At 40.2% G+C, this 16,960-nt stretch overlaps 1 protein-coding gene across 2 annotated transcripts in view; it reads left to right on the forward strand.

Moving 5' to 3' along the window:
* Positions 1 to 10,765, forward strand: part of LOC103036679 (tetratricopeptide repeat protein 28) — a 203,933-nt gene extending 193,168 nt beyond the window's left edge. Inside the window, exons 18-24 of one of the 2 annotated variants that reach the window (XM_022664890.2) lie at positions 815 to 939; positions 2,279 to 2,510; positions 2,635 to 2,711; positions 5,616 to 5,639; positions 7,652 to 7,781; positions 7,919 to 8,026; positions 8,433 to 10,765. In XM_022664890.2, coding sequence (XP_022520611.2) covers positions 815 to 939; positions 2,279 to 2,510; positions 2,635 to 2,711; positions 5,616 to 5,639; positions 7,652 to 7,781; positions 7,919 to 8,026; positions 8,433 to 10,069 — 2,333 coding nt within the window. In that variant the 3' untranslated portion in view covers positions 10,070 to 10,765. The remainder of the gene's footprint in view (positions 1 to 814; positions 940 to 2,278; positions 2,511 to 2,634; positions 2,712 to 5,615; positions 5,640 to 7,651; positions 7,782 to 7,918; positions 8,027 to 8,432) is intronic. The other variant, XM_022664891.2, reaches the window with a different exon arrangement.
* Positions 10,766 to 16,960: the final 6,195 nt, after the last annotated feature.

Consider the following 16,960-nt stretch of genomic DNA (forward strand, 5'->3'; position numbering starts at 1 on the left):
ATGTGATAACATTTTATTTCATATGCCTGGAAAGACACACACCAACATACACAGAAATGAAAATTTTAAAAAGACATAAATAAGCTGTTGTAGAAAATAAATAAGTTTATTTTCGTGCTGTGGGCGATTCCAGCAGTAATGAAGTAAATTAGAACAGGTGGAAAACTTGAGGCACAATGTACTAACTGGTGCAAAGTTTTCATCTTACTGACATGCTTCCTCCGTAATCGATGACGCAATAGTGTTTGCAAACATTCGGTAGGACTATGGTTTTGGGAAATACTTGCATAGCAACTGCATCGTTCCAACTACTGTATGTAAGTTGCTAAGGTAGTTAGCAACTATGCTTTTGGGAAACGAACCCAGACTTCTTGGCTTGCCCGAATTTAACCAGATTTAACACCAATCGAGCAGTTTGATAATGGCAAACTAGCTTTGGCAAAGTAAAGTTTGCAGGATCTACAGGCCCAGCTGCAACACTTTTAAGCAGATGTGCTGTAGAATGCCATTGAGAACCTGTACGCCCAACTTCATGCCCAACTGTATCTTCATGCCCATCTTGAATCCACTCAAGGGATGAGGGGATTTTAGGAAAAGTATGTACAGTCTTGCTGGATCTAATATTTTACATTTTCGATTGAGACAAAATACAATCTCACTCAATAGCTGTCAGTATTTATGGCCATGACTGTAGCTAGTACTTGCTAACAGATATATGAAACAATCTGTAAAATCTGTTTACACTTTCAATACTAAGTATTAAACCTATTCTGGAACTTCTCCTTGTCTTTTTATGTTTGTTTTTTTCTCTCAGGCTTTATGCTGATTGGCAGCGATGTGAAACTGAACAGCCCCTCGTCGTTGATTGGCCAGGCCCTCTCAGAAATTCTGCAGTATCCTGACAAGGCCAGAGATGCCCTCAGAGTGCTGCTGCATCTGGTGAGACAGTGTACAGTGTAAACACACGAGGCAAGGGTCATCAGATTCAGGTCCTAAAGAGTTCTGTCTCTGATCAAACACTCCTGATTCAGCTCATCAGATAAATATCAGGATTAGGAGGACTGAGGTCTGAGCAGGACGACCACTAGACTGTGCTGAACTCTTAGAACTACTAGAATTAGAACACATGATCTCTGACTTGAGACACGTATAAGCATGTACTGTTTATGCTTGTGGAAACAGACACAATAGGCTACCTAATAAGAAATATGCCCTAATATATAGTAGTAAAGTATATTATGCCTTTTTTGCAAGCAGTTGTTAAAATTTTATACAAAAACACTCTAATAATACAGCTCTGGAAAAAAATAAGAGACCACTTCAGTTTCTGAATCAGTTTCTCTGATTTTGCTATTTATAGGTTTATGTTTGAGTAAAATGAACATTGTTGTTTTATTCTATAAACTACAGACAACATTTCTCCTAAATTCCAAATAAAAATATTGTCATTTAGAGCATTTATTTACAGAAAATGAGAAAAAAAAAGATGCAGAGCTTTCAGACCTCAAATAATGCAAACAAAACAAGTTCATATTCATAAAGTTTTAAAAGTTCAGAAATCAGTATTTGGTGGAATAACCCTGTTTTTAATCACAGTTTTCATGCATCTTAGCATGTTCTCCTCCACCAGTTTTACACACTGCTTTTGGATAACTTTATGCCTTTACTCCTGGTGCAAAAATTCAAGTAGTTCAGTTTGGTTTGATGGTTTGTGATCATCTATCTTACTATTGATTATATTCTAGAGGTTTTCAATTTGGTAAAAAAAAAAAAAAAAAAAAAGTCTTTCTTAAGTGGTCTCTTATATGTCCCAGAGATGTATATTTTTTAAGATTTACTCAAAATGACACATATAATATATATTATACAAATAATTTCCATTACTTTTCATATTTAGCAGAAGAAAAGCTTAAGATGCCTACACTGTAATGGTAAAATCTCAAAATTAATGCAAATATTTAAAAAAATCAAAATGCAGAAGATAATCATGGACAATTTAAAATGATTGCAGCTCTAGATCAAGCATATTTTCATCAAAAGGTCATCTATCCTGTCATGTCCACCTTGTCTTGCAGCTTGCCACAACAGGGTGGACAAATGAATGACAATGCATGCAATAAAAAGTAAAAATAAAAAGTAATAAGCCTTAAAACATTAATTCTAATACCTTATGAATATTATAAATAGTCAATTATCAATCAAGTTTAAGTTCAGTCAAACTATCAATTAAATTTAATCCCTCAATCTTTTTCTGTCTTTCTTTCCGTCTGTCTCTCAGGTGGAGAAGTCTCTGCAGCGTATACAGAACGGTCAGCGTAACTCCATGTACACGTCTCAGCAGAGCGTGGAGAATAAAGTAGGGGGGGTCCCTGGATGGCAGGCTCTGTTGACCACAGTGGGCTTTAGGCTGGACCAGGCCGGTGCTGGCCTTCCCCCTGCTGTGTTCTTCCCCACAGCCGACCCAGGAGACCGGCTCCAGCAGTGCAGCGCCACCCTGCAGTCTCTACTGGGTATGGAGGAAAACTGCTGATCATCTGCTGATCCCAAAGCAGTTTCAGTACAGGCTGCTGAATATGATATAAAAGTGTATATAAGTGTAAATCCATTAACCCTTTTTATTCTCTTTTAATACAGGTCTTCCTCATCCAGCTCTACAGGCACTGTGTAAAGTTGTTAGTGCCTCTGAGGCAGGAGAGCAGCTCATTAATAAGGTGAGTGTATCAATGGAATTGTAGTTCATTTCTCCAAACTCAAAAAAGCATAGTATAAATTTTATCAGTCAGGTATTAAGGAGCATTAAAGTCACTCTGCTTTCAGTTTACCTAGCTCTTTTCCCATTCAGAAGTGAGTATTATTATCAGTCTGTAGTGTGCTGCTATCCCAAGCTAGCACTGCTGGAGCATCATTAGCATTACCCGCTAACCGTGCTAGCTCTTTTGTTGTTCAGAGGTGAGAATTATTGGCCTGTAGCCTGCTGCTTACCCCGGCTAGCACTGCTGGAGCAGGATTAGCATTACCTGCCAACTGTGCTAAGCACTAGCTCTTTTACCGTTCAGAGGTGAGTATATCAGACTGTATCCTGCACGTTTACCATGTTAAAACAAGCTATGTGGGATGAACCACTAACTAATATCGCCCTGGATTTCCGGAACACTCAGGGGTCCTTAGTGTAACGCTGTTGGGCGGCATTACCTACTAACTGCACCCAACCTTAGTGGAAATCTGGAAATATAAGCTTACTGTAGATAAACAGAAGTGCTTTACTCACCCAAATAAACAGTATTCAGGAGAGAAATCTGTGGAGATTAAAATCCAGCACTCGTTTGACTTTAAAAGAAAGTATAAGTTACAGTTTAGTTTACTTAAATTTGCTTAGCTTTACCGGTCTTGCCATCCAGCGGCAAGATATGCTGAATTAGAAGGAAAGTATGGCGACACCCCTGTGCCTTACTAGTGTCACATAATGCACCTTATGTATGAAAATAGACCAGAAAATAGACATTCTTTGATAGTGTGCCTTAAAGTGTGAAAAATATGCTGTCTTAGAGCATAATATCAGCAAATTGTTTAAGAAATTATAAGGAAATTTAGTATGATCTCCAATCCCTTAGACACACTGCATCAAGAACCAACAGCTGATACCACATGGTATCACATGGACATTACTCTAGCAAGCTCTACCATACAGGGTTACATTAACAAATACCACTTAAGACTTAGCCTAGTGTCAATGATGTCCAGACGTGGTTTTGACTTCTCTGGGCTTGGAAGCATCTAGGATGGACCATCACACAGTAGAAATGTGTATTGTGGTCAGACTAATCAGTATTCCCGATCTTTTTGGAAGAAATGGGTGTGGTGTGCTCTGTACCTATTATGGTGGGTTAGTAAATTTCTGTAATGGCAGCATAAAATCAAAATTGTATTATATCAGATCTTAGAGCAACATGTGCTGCCTTCCCGGGATGCCCACACATTTGTCAAAAAAAACTGAAAACAGAAAACACTGAACATATTGGCAACCAAGGATGCAGGTACCAGTACTGGTCTGGACGTACAGTGGAATATAAAAGTTTGGGCACCCCTGATCATTTTGATTGCTGTTACTTTATGAATCATTGGTTGTTCAGATCAACAGTTTCAGTAAATTATATCATATAGCAGATGAACACAGTGATATTTGAGAAGTGAAATTACACAAAGAGAGGCTGCATGGGAGAGTAATGCAGTTTTAAATAAATACATTAAGTAAATAAATAAAATATCAAATTAATAAATAGTTTTCTTTTGCGCCACAAACAGAGTCGCTTGAGGTATGCTAAAGCTAAAGCACCTTTAGACAAGCCAGCTTCATTTTGGAATAAGGTTCTGTGGACTGATGAAACTAAAATTGAGTTATTTGGAGGCGGTTATTTATGCATGGTGGAAAAAGAACACAGCATTCCAAGATAAACACTTTACTGCTCCCCACAGTAAAATGTGGTGGTGGTTCATCATGCTGTGGGGCTGTGTGATCAGTGCAGGTACTGGGAATCTTGTTAAAGTTGAGGGTCTCATGGATTTCAGTCAAAATCAGCAGATTGTTGAGAACGGGGCTGGATACTTCAACAAGACAACGACCCTAAACACTAAACCCTGCTCTAAATCTACTAAATCATTCATGCAGAGGAACAAGTCTAACATTCTGTTTTGATCATCTCAGTCCTCAGACTTGAACATTATTAAAATCTGTGGTGTGATTTAAAGCAGCTGTTCATGATCAGAAACCATCAAACCTGACTGAACTGGAGACGTTTTATAAAGAAGAATGATCCAAAATACCTTCGCCCAGAAGCCAGACTCTCATTGGAAGCTATAGGATTTTTTTTGTTATTTCTGTAAAAGGAGGATCTACTAAATACTGATGTAATTTTTCTGTTGGGGCCCAAATTTATGCACCTGTCTAATTTAGTTTAAAGAATTATTGCACACTTTCTGTAAATCCTATAAACTTCATTTCACTTCTCAAAAATCACTGTGTTTAACTGCTGTATGATATATTTAACTGAAATTGCTGATCTGAACAACCAATTATTTATAAAGAAAAATCATGAAAATTATCAGGGGTACCCTGTTCTGTTGTACAGCTTATGCTGGGTTTGCAGGAAGAAATTGATTAAAACAATCACCTGAAACACTTCATTTCTTGGTATCCTCTGTGCAAAAATATCTTCTAGGTGTTGTGAATGGAATGGCAACATTATGAAATGGTGAATGCTTTACTGTCCTATTGTTTTTTGGAGTGTGCTGTAGGCAGTTCCTGATTATTATGCTCAGTAATTCTCAACTGAATGCTGCAATTCTTTGCCCTCCCGTGACCTCATGGTGTTATATGTACTTCTCACTCTGCTGTGATAGCTGCTTGTTTTTGCCCTGTGCAATACACTGCTTTTATTTTCACACCTTTGATTCATAATTCAGTAAAGGCATGCGCTGCTGTGGACAGTGTGCTGCTGTTATTTATTGGAAAGACTGAATTTCAGTTCTCTTTTTATGTGAAATGACATACACTATACTCAGAGCTGAAAGTTTAACATGCAACCCTTTTCTCCCTCTCGCTGCCTTTCCAATGGAAGGCTGTAAAGAATATTGTTGGAATGGTAAGTATTCTTTCTCCAGCTGTATTGTAGTCTTTGTAACTTTGTAAATGATTTCAGATATCTGCCTGGTGTTGCGGCTTTGTCTTTTGAAGCTCTAATTATGTGATAATTAAACACAAAAAACTCTTAAAATGCCTTGTCCTGTATACGGGCTACAGGTGTAGGTGATACAAAACCCTTATTCTCTGCAGTAAAATAACTTATTTGCATTCAGAAATTTGAGGGCTTTGAAATCTCACTTGGAGAAGCTGCCTGTTTTCTCTCTACTCCACTTAATAATTCCAGTAATTCTAGATAAACATTACAAAACTAAAGGTTTGGAGGACATGAACTGTTTGATTTGTATTCAGGAAAATATTGATTTTAGAATAAAGTTTAGGAAAGAGCCAATTTTATGGTTTTATTCATTATGTTTTTCTATTGAAATTACAGTTATGCTTTTCAGTAATGTTCCTTATCAAACATTTTTGATAAAGCTTTTATGTAATGCTTGAATGGAAATCCTCAATGTCAGGGTTAGAGGGTTAAATATCCATTTAAACAAAATCAGTAAGACTCAAATAAGGTTTCTTATGTCATTCTTGTCAAATGGTTTTAGTGAGCGCCTCAGTTCACATAGTAAATAGTGGGAGGGCGTGTCTGAAGAAAAAGCAAACCCTTTTTCAGTACAGTGTGGACAAGCTCTTACAAAGGCATCTCTGTTTCATGCTCTGGAATTAATCTCCTTAAAAAGACCAGCTCAGTGTGCTTTGGAGTTCTACTTCTTAAGACCTGCAGAGAAAATGCCCCTGCCCCCTGCCCCTGTCCTCATGAGTCTGTTTAGTTTTGTAAGTGTAAGATTATTTTGCTTATTTTAGAAACAAAGACCTTAATGAGTCTCACTTAGAACCTTCACCTCATTTCAAGTCATTTAAACTTAAATAAGCACAAAAAGTAACCAGTCCTGTTATTCTTATTTTTATTCTTTTTTTTTAATTTTTATTATTATTTTTACTTGCGGTCTCCCTCTAGAGTTTAACAGTCATTTACAGATATAACAGGGGGGACAGAAAGTGGTCAGACTCTCCATAAACAGCTCTTGTAATGCAGAGGGAGGGTTTTGGACCCGTGGTTCTCTCTTTATGTGATCCCATTAGCAGTATGTTGCCACTGCTCCTGACTCCCTGTCACAGATATCTAACATGCTAAATATTGGCTAGACCAGCGTTTCTCAACCTTTTTTCTATCACGACACCCTTTAAATGTATGCAAAATGTCAAGGTACCCCAGTTTACAATGTTTTAAAAACATTTACTCTGCATTATTTATTAGAGGGAGCTAAACGGGATGGGGGGGGGGTGGGGGGTGTGCAGGCGCAATACTTAAGGTGAGAACTGTGTTGCTGGCAGAATATTTTTTTCAGGTGAGAAGGGGGGGGGGGGGGATTTACTATTAGCGGAAAACCTGCTGACTTTTCAAACTAGTGAAATACTCTGCTACACTCACTGCTGAACTCTGATGAAGTTAATGGCTTCGATTCAGAGTTATCTGAATCTGCAGTCTTCTTTTTAAAAAACGTTCCATGCTAGCTTGAGTGCTTCACACATCTCTCGCAGTGCATCGTGTGGGGGAAAAAACTTTACAGTGTGTCCCAATTTAGGGGCCTCATCCTTCGGAGGCTGTATTCGAAGGCAGATTGCGTCACAGCTGCGCAGTAATAGACCGCCTATCTCTGTGGGTCGCATCCTTCAGAGTATGCTGCCTGTAAATTGGGACACACATGAGGCACAATATTTTCACGCCACCCCCGATGAAGCCAGGCGGCACCCTGGTTGAGAAACATCTGTGACTGGTCAGCAATCAGTAGGCAACGGCTCTGCAAGCGTCTTTTAGTAGTTTACACTACGTGACTACGCAAATTTGCCTTGGAGCAGAAAATTGTATAGTGTGAACCTGGCTTTACTCTGATACTTTGATATGATACTTTTTTATACTGTAACTCAGTCTTCACTTGTCTCCTTTTTTATGTGTAGCTTCATCAAGTCCTTGTCCAACTGCAGACGGGGGAGAAGGAGCAGGATTTTTCCTTGTTACCCATTCAGGTTTCTATAAGTGTCCAACTGTGGCGATTACCAGGCTGCCATGAGTTCCTTGCTGCACTTGGTGAGTCAGTTTTGCCTGGTTACACGTTTGAATACAGAAATACCACATGTTGCCTGTGGTGACAATTAAACCACAACTAGGAATTTACAGAAGGAATTATGTAATATCTTGTGTGTCATTTGCTTTCACAAATTCAGGGTTTGATCTGTGTGAGGTGGGGCAGGAAGAGGTTGTTCTGAAGACGGCTAAGCAGGCCAGCCGTCGCACCATGCACTTTGCCCTCCAGTCTTTGATGGCCCTTTTTGGTAAGGGGTATTAAAATATATCTATAAGTCCATCCTACAAATAACCTTTTCTCCCATTTGGGAGGAATCTATTTTTGTTTTTATTTGGATTTGTTCAGTAAAAAAAAATTACTTATATTTTTTCATAAGAGCACCTAAAATATAATGGCTATAATTATAACTAATGGCTATAAATTGGAGGGGCTCATATATTCTCCTTGTTTTGTCCATTTAGTTCGTTCATTGCTGTCAAAAGAAGTTAAAATTCCCCCAATTAAACGTTCTTTAATTAGCATAATTTTATCCATTCACAATTGGTTATTTTTGATTGTATGAAATGGATAATTCACAATCTGAAAAGGATCCTGAACTTTAAGCTTTAGGAGTTTGACTTTAACTTTTTCTCTTTCCGTTTCTTAAACTGCAGACTCAACAGAACTTCCGAAACGTCTCAGCTTGGACAGCTCATCTTCTCTGGAGTCACTCGCCTCAGCTCAGTCTGTATCCAATCCACTGCCTCTCAGCTATCCCAACCTGCCCTTCTCTCCACACTGCCCAGACAGCATGGCATTGGATGCCATATCTGTGTATAGCTTGAGCTCTGTTGCTTCTTCCATGAGCTTTGTTTCCAAATCTGAGAACGATTTTCTGAGCCAAAGACGTGGTGGTAGTTTGACTTCCTCGCTTTCTGCTCCCAAGCACCCGCTCAGTGTTTCTCGCAGCCGATCCTCACCACATGGCTCAATGATGACCTACAACACGGGGGGGCAAGGAGATGAAGAGGAATACGAGGGATTCTCCATCATTAGCAGTGAGCCCATGGCCAGCCATTGTGACTCGCTGCCTCTGCCACGAGGCCACAATCAGAGACACCGCCTCGGTCACGGAGGAAGGAATGGGATTGGCGTCCCCATCTCGAGTTCAAACACTGGACAAGCGTACAAAGTGTCCATCTCTTCGAAAGGAAGTGTCAGCACTCCCACCTCTCCACTCAAGGCAAACTTGGTTCCAAGTCCGAACTCTCCTTTCCAGAAGGTTGGGAAAGTAATTAGCTCAGATCCGGGTGAATCAGACCAATCAAGCACTGAAACTGACAGCACTGTCAAATCCCAGGAAGAGAAGCCAGCCTCTGCCACTCTGGATCCTCAGGAACTCGCTAAAAAGATTCTGGAAGAGACTCAGAGCCACTTCAAGGCCATGGGTACTCTACAGAGAGGAGTGGCAGAGGGCATGGCCACTCCCATCTCTGCCTCAACCCCAACCAGATGCTCAGCTTTTCGCTCCTCAGAGACTAGCGCATTCAGCCGACCGGGCAGCAGCGCCAGCATCCGAGATCCTTCGAACCGCCCCAAACTCTCCTCCCGTTCTCCTTCCCTGCAGAAGATCAGCTCTGGCTACAGCAGTCCTGCCACATCAGATACTTCTGTGAAAGATGGTGGGCACTCCTCACCCACACTTGACAACCTTTCTCAGTTCAAGCTCAAGTACCCCAGCTCCCTTTTCAGCGGTCATATGTCTTGTTCTCCAAGAAACGTGTCCCCCAGCTCAGGCCACCAGTCTCCTGCTGACAGCGCACCTTCCCCAGCCCTTTCTTATTCCTCAACGGGCTCTACCGGCTCAGGTCCAACAGATGCTGCAGAGCTTGACCGCTTGAGAAGGGTTGCTATCACAGAAAAAGTTCAGGCTATGCATAACCTCAAGACTTTCTGGTGTAATGCTGCAGGCAAGCAGCAGCATCAACAACACACCGGACCACTCAAAGCACTTAGAGGACCAGTGATGTCAACAAAGACGGATAATGTGCTCGGACTTCTCAACCTGTCCCCACGACGCTGCTCACCTGGAGATGGCCAAGATGCGCTTGAACTGTTGAAAATGGGTCACCAATCTCTGGAACGAACCTCAAGTCATGGACATGATGGTTCTAGTGGGCAGAGGGGTGCACCTTCACCCTCCATCTCCACCAGAAGCAGCCCAGGTGGTCGACCTATACACCTACCCACTGGAAATGGTTACCAGATGTTCCTTTCTTCTGGTAGATTCTTTCCTTCATCCAAGTGTTAAATCTGTCGAGTGTCTATCTTCAGAAGTCAACACCTCATGGAACTTCTGTAACTTTCTGTAACTTTTCTTGTTTGCCCTTTGTAAGTTTGAATAAAATGTCTTGTCTACCAAGCAGACCTGTGACCTGTCTGGGGACAACAAATTCCTGGTGCTTCTGCCCTCAGCCACCACTGTGTATTTGAGACAGAAGACCTTATACTGTGCATAAATGTCAGGAACATTTTGTGTTTTGTGAGGGCCAAACATGACAGTACAGACTGGTTTGTTCAGTTTTTTTTTTTTTTTTTTTTTTTTTTTACATATTATTATTATTATTATTATTATTATTATTATTATTATTATTATTATTATTATTGGCTGTTGTTATTGATGCTATAATTATGTTTTGTAATTTAAATGAAGTGTCAATCAGTATTACACATTTTATATTGTTAAAGATCAAACCTTGTGGAAATGTATAAGAATTGGAAATGTATTTCATATTTTTATTGAAATTTCAAAGCAGATGTCTGGCCTCATCTCTTCGTTAAGTGAATGTCTCATTTAAAGCATGAATCCTCTTGCTATTGATTGTTAAGTACCATGTGTGACTTTTTAGCTCACTCTTTTTGAAAAACAGACTACACACATTTCAGTTTAAAGACTTCTCTCTATGTCCCTTACAGGAGGGGTTTAAATAAAAAAAAGATCTTCCTCTTCTGTGTTTTGCTGTGGATTTTTTAAATGTATTTATATATATATACACACTGCTCAAAAAAATAAAGGGAACACTCAAATAACACATCCTAGATCTGAATGAATGAAATATTCTCATTGAATACTTTGTTCTGTACAAAGTTGAATGTGCTGACAACAAAATCACACAAAAATCATCAATGGAAATCAAATTTATTAACCAATGGAGGCCTGGATTTGGAGCCACACACAAAATTAAAGTGAAAAAACACACTACAGGCTGATCCAACTTTAATGTAATGTCCTTAAAACAAGTCAAAATGAGGCTCAGTATTGTGTGTGGCCTCCACGTGCCTGTATGACCTCCCTACAACGCCTGGGCATGCTCCTGATGAGGTGGCGGATGGTCTCCTGAGGGATCTCCTCCCAGACCTGGACTAAAGCATCCGCCAACTCCTGGACAGTCTGTGGTGCAATGTGACGTTGGTGGATGGAGCGAGACATGATGTCCCAGATGTGCTCAATCGGATTCAGGTCTGGGGAACGGGCGGGCCAGTCCATAGCTTCAATGCCTTCATCTTGCAGGAACTGCTGACACACTCCAGCCACATGAGGTCTAGCATTGTCCTGCATTAGGAGGAACCCAGGGCCAACCGCACCAGCATATGGTCTCACAAGGGGTCTGAGGATCTCATCTCGGTACCTAATGGCAGTCAGGCTACCTCTGGTGAGCACATGGAGGGCTGTGCGGCCCTCCAAAGAAATGCCACCCCACACCATTACTGACCCACTGCCAAACCGGTCATGCTGAAGGATGTTGCAGGCAGCAGACCGCTCTCCACGGCGTCTCCAGACTCTGTCACGTCTGTCATGTGCTCAGTGTGAACCTGCTTTCATCTGTGAAGAGCACAAGGCGCCAGTGGCGAATTTGCCAATCCTGGTGTTCTCTGGCAAATGCCAAGCGTCCTGCACGGTGTTGGGCTGTGAGCACAACCCCCATCTGTGGACGTCGGGCCCTCATACCATCCTCATGGAGTCGGTTTCTAACCGTTTGTGCAGACACATGCACATTTGTGGCCTGCTGGAGGTCATTTTGCAGGGCTCTGGCAGTGCTCCTCCTGTTCCTTCTTGCACAAAGGCGGAGGTAGCGGTCCTGCTGCTGGGTTGTTGCCAGCCTCCTACGGCCTCCTCCACGTCTCCTGGTGTACTGGCCTGTCCCCTGGTAGCGCCTCCAGCCTCTGGACACTACGCTGACAGACACAGCAAACCTTCTTGCCACAGCTCGCATTGATGTGCCATCCTGGATGAGCTGCACTACCTGAGCCACTTGTGTGGGTTGTAGAGTCCGTCTCATGCTACCACGAGTGTGAAAGCACCACCAACATTCAAAACTGACCAAAACATCAGCCAGACAGCATAGGTTCTGAGAAGTGGTCTGTGGTCCCCACCTGCAGAACCACTCCTTTATTGAGTGTGTCTTGCTAATTGCCAATAATTTCCACCTGTTGTCTATTCCATTTGCACAACAGCAGGTGAAATTGATTGTCAATCAGTGTTGCTTCCTAAGTGGACAGTTTAATTTCACAGAAGTTTGATTTACTTGGAGTTATATTGTGTTATTTGAGTGTTCCCTTTATTTTTTTGAGCAGTGTATATATATACAGTTGTGGTCAAAAGTTTACATACACTTGTAAAAAAACATAATGTTATGGCTGTCTTGAGTTTTCAATAAGTTCTACAACTCTTATTTTTCTGTGATAGAGTGATCGGAACACATACATGTTTGTCACAAAAAACAGTCATAAAATTTGGTTCTTTCATAAATTTATTATGGGTCTGCTGAAAATGTCACCAAATCTGCTGGGTCAAAAATATACATACAGCAACATTAGTATTTGGTTACATGTCCCTTGGCCATTTTCACGGCAACTAGGCGCTTTTGTTAGCCATCCACAAGCTCCTGGCAAGCTTCAGGTCGAATGTTTGACCACTCTTCTTGACAGAATTGGTGCAGTTCAGCTAAATGTGATGGTTTTCTTGCATGAAGCCGTTTCTTTAGCACTGTCCACATGTTCTCAATGGGGTTTAAGTCAGGACTTTGGGAAGGCCATTCTAAAACCTTAATTCGAGCCTTGTTTAGCCATTCCTTTACCACTTTTGATGTGTGTTTTGGGTCATTGTCTTGTTGGAACACCCAACTGCGCCCAAGACCCAACCTTCGGGCTGATGGTTTTAAGTTTTCCTGCAGAATTTGGAGGTAATCCTCCTTTTTCATTATCCCATTTACTTTCTGCAAAGAACCAGTTCCACTGGCAGCAAAACATCCCCAGAGCATAATACTACCACCACCATGCTTGACAGTAGGCATGGTGTTCCTGGGATTAAAGGCCTCACCTTTTCTCCTCCAAACATATTGCTGGGTGTTGTGGCCAAACAGCTCAATTTTTGTTTCGTCTGACCAGAGAACTTTCCTCCAGAAGGTTTTATCTTTGTCCATGTGATCAGCAGCAAACTTCAGCCGAGTCTTAAGGTGCCTTTTCTGGAGCAAGGGCTTCTTTCTTGCACGGCAGCCTCTCAGTCCATGGCGATGTAAAACACGCTTGACTGTGGAGACTGACACCTGTGTTCCATCAGCTTCCAAATCCTTGCAGACCTGCTTCTTGGTGATTCTTGGTTGACTCTTGACCATCCTGACCAATCTCCTCTCGGCAGCATGTGATAGCTTGCGTTTTCTTCCTGATCGTGGCAGTGACACAACTGTTCCATGCACTTTATACTTGCGTATAATTGTCTGCACAGTTGCTCTTGGGACCTGTAGCTGCTTTGAAATGGCTCCAAGTGACTTCCCTGACTTGTTCAAGTCAATAATTCGCTTTTTCAGATCCACACTGAGTTCCTTTGACTTTCCCATTGTAGCTTTTGTAGCTGAGTCTAATCACTGGGTCAAATGAGCCCTATTTAAATGGGCTCATGAGAAGTCAACAGCTGTAGTCAATCAGAATCACTTACAAGAAGTGAAGAGGCCATGACATGAAGCTAATTTGATTGACACAACTCGCTACATCACCAAAATTGACAAATTTTGTTGCTGTATGTATATTTTTGACCCAGCAGATTTGGTGACATTTTCAGCAGACCCATAATAAATTTATGAAAGAACCAAATTTTATGACTGTTTTTTGTGACAAACATGTATGTGTTCCGATCACTCTATCACAGAAAAATAAGAGTTGTAGAACTTATTGAAAACTCAAGACAGCCATAACATTATGTTTTTTTACAAGTGTATGTAAACTTTTGACCACAACTGTATATATATATATATATAACACATCAACATTTTATTTAGTAGGCATTTAGCAGAAATAACAGCCTCTAAACACTTCCTACAGCTTCCAACAAGAGTCTGGCTTCTGGTTGAAGGTATTTTGGATCATTCTTCTTTACAAATCATCTCCAGTTCAGTCAGGTTTGATGATTTCTGATCATGAACAGCTGCTTTAAATCACACCACAGATTTTAATAATATTCAGGTCTGAGGACTGAGATGATCATTCCAGAATGTTGTTCTTGTTCCTCTGCATGAATGGTTTAGTAGATTTAGAACAGAGTTTAGTGTTTAGTGTAGTTGTCTTGTTGAAGTATCCAGTTTCAGAATCTTATTACAAACTGAAGCTGACTTGTTTAAATGTGCTTTAGCTTTAGCAAACCTCAAGCAACTCTGTTTGTGGCGTGTGCTCAGAAAAGGCTTCTTATGCATTAATTTCTCTCCCATTCAGCCTCTCCTTGTGTAAAGTATTTCTTTGGGGTATGAATGGAAACAGTACAGCGCAGGCGCTGCTTCACTGAACTGAAGTCTTATAATCCTTACAGTGTCTCGCTTCCTTACTGTAATGTCTACAGCACGTAAAAGATAAATCCATTACATCAGCTAATGAAGCACATACCAAACAATAACCTTTATAGTCACAAATAATATATACTAGGGGTGAGTATCCTCACTGATTTCCCAGATTTGGTTCAATTCCAATTCACAAGGTCCCAATTCAATTCAAATTCGATTCATTTAGGGAAATTACTACTATAAAAATTGTAGTCTGAAGATGAAATGTATGTAATTATACAAGAAACACTTAAATCACTTAAATCTCATTATATTATGTCTTTAATCTCGTAATATTACATCTTTATTCTCAAAGTGAACTGTTTTTTTGTATGGCCCTGAAACGGCATCGTAGTTCCTAAACAATGGCAGCAGAAGAAGAAAAATTACCAGAAAAGCAAGAAAAATGAGCAGTGGAAGCACACAGGGACTAACCTAGAGTACTGTGCCTGACGTTGCTGCTGCTGGTATAAAAAACACTATAGCAGCACTACTACTACTACTACTACATTTAATCCTTATCCTGGAAAGGCTTTCCACCAGTGGCTGTAAAGTGCTGTAACAAATATAATTTACTGATGGCCATTCCTCTTGATGAAACTATCTCAGGACATAAATGAACAGGGGCCAGTAGTAAGTATTGTGTTATCATTAAAAAATATTTAAATAATTTAAATTAATAAAGGGATTATTCAAGGAAATTAAAACTGTCCAAAAAGGAAATAAATTTACCTGCATTTCTTTTCTTTACCAACTTTAAAGATTTTGCATAATGTTTTTTTTAATGATCATTTTATGTTTATTCATGTCATAGCATCTTTTTTATGTAATTGTTCAATGTGAAGAATGGGTACCTTTTTGTTGTGTAGTGAAAACATGAAAATAATGCCTTTTGTTTACAAAAAAAAAAAAAAAAACATCTCAGGGAGAGTAGAATTTACGTATAAATAAAACTACATATGTTAAGATGTAGGCCGAAATTGAGCTTCCCCTCCTTGAAAGACCAGCATCCGCCACTGCTTTCCAGCGAATGAACCACCCGCTGAATTGTCAACACGCCAACGTCAGACGCACGTCCTTCTAATCAGCGTCAAGTTAAGGAAAACGCATCGATGCGTAAGTGATGATGAAAGGATGTAGGAGTATCACACAAAGGTCTTTGGTGCGCTCCCTAAACTGCAGTGTGAAAACAAAAATAAGCGGACCAAATATATACAATGTAGCAAACACAAGAACCTTGGTTCAGACCACGGTCCGGACTTTCAGATGTGAAAGCACCCTTAAACTTCCGATATTAAAGTATTAGTGTTTATTTTATATAGATTTAACACAACATTTACATTATTTTTTAAATATCATTTAATGTAGCTTAGTTAATTACGGCACTGTGCTTCACATCTCTATACAGGTTTGGAACGGTCACTTTACTTAAATGTTTACATGTGGGTAAAATATAACGTGGTTTCAGAACATTAATTTCAGAGGCTTCGGACAAAACATGCTTAATAAATTCATTACTTGTGAATAAAAGTGTGAAATTTACCCAGACCCACTAGTTCAGATGTGATAATATAATAAGTATAGTGATAATAAAAACACAACAAGCTAAATTAATAATGTAAAGGGAGAAATCTTCATTAAATTCAAAGGAAAAAACAGCCGGTCTGAGCAAAGCGCTTCTCCCCAATTTTAAGAGCCTCACGTTCCCTGGGGACAAAATAATCTGGGGATGATCATAATTTCACTATTTACACATTAAATCACTCGGTTACAGGTTAATCTACAGTTATTCAGTCTAACAGTAAAACCTGTTACACTGTACGACCCCCTGATGCAGCTACGGAGCGGGGGTTCCTTTAGCGTGTAAAAGGCTCAGAAACCCGGCTAAAGAGGAAATAGTTTCCCCGGTGAATTAGCTAACCCGCTAGGCTAACGGGGGATTCAGATAGTCAGGTCTTACTTTAAATAAAGTACAGGCGAACACTACACTGGAAAACAACTTAAAACAGTGTTAAATGTAATATTGTGATGAACACAGGCAGCAGTGATTAAAAATACAGAAGAAAAATACTTACATTTTTACAGAAACTCCTCGAACTCCTGGGCACCACCTTTCGTGCCCCAGCTCACCCAGAGGGCGGTGCTCGAGGAGGATGGTCTGTGAGACTGTACTCATAATGGGCTAATTCTAAAGATCGATTCAGGTTTATATGAATCTATATTGGATAATTAAGAAATAAAGAGCAATTTAAATCGAAGAATCAATTTTTTAAACACACACCTAATATACATTATACAGCAAAATCCACAGTTAATCCTGCAAAAACACAGAC

Source organism: Astyanax mexicanus, chromosome 22 (assembly GCF_023375975.1).
Source record: "Astyanax mexicanus isolate ESR-SI-001 chromosome 22, AstMex3_surface, whole genome shotgun sequence".
Taxonomy (NCBI): domain Eukaryota; kingdom Metazoa; phylum Chordata; class Actinopteri; order Characiformes; family Acestrorhamphidae; genus Astyanax; species Astyanax mexicanus.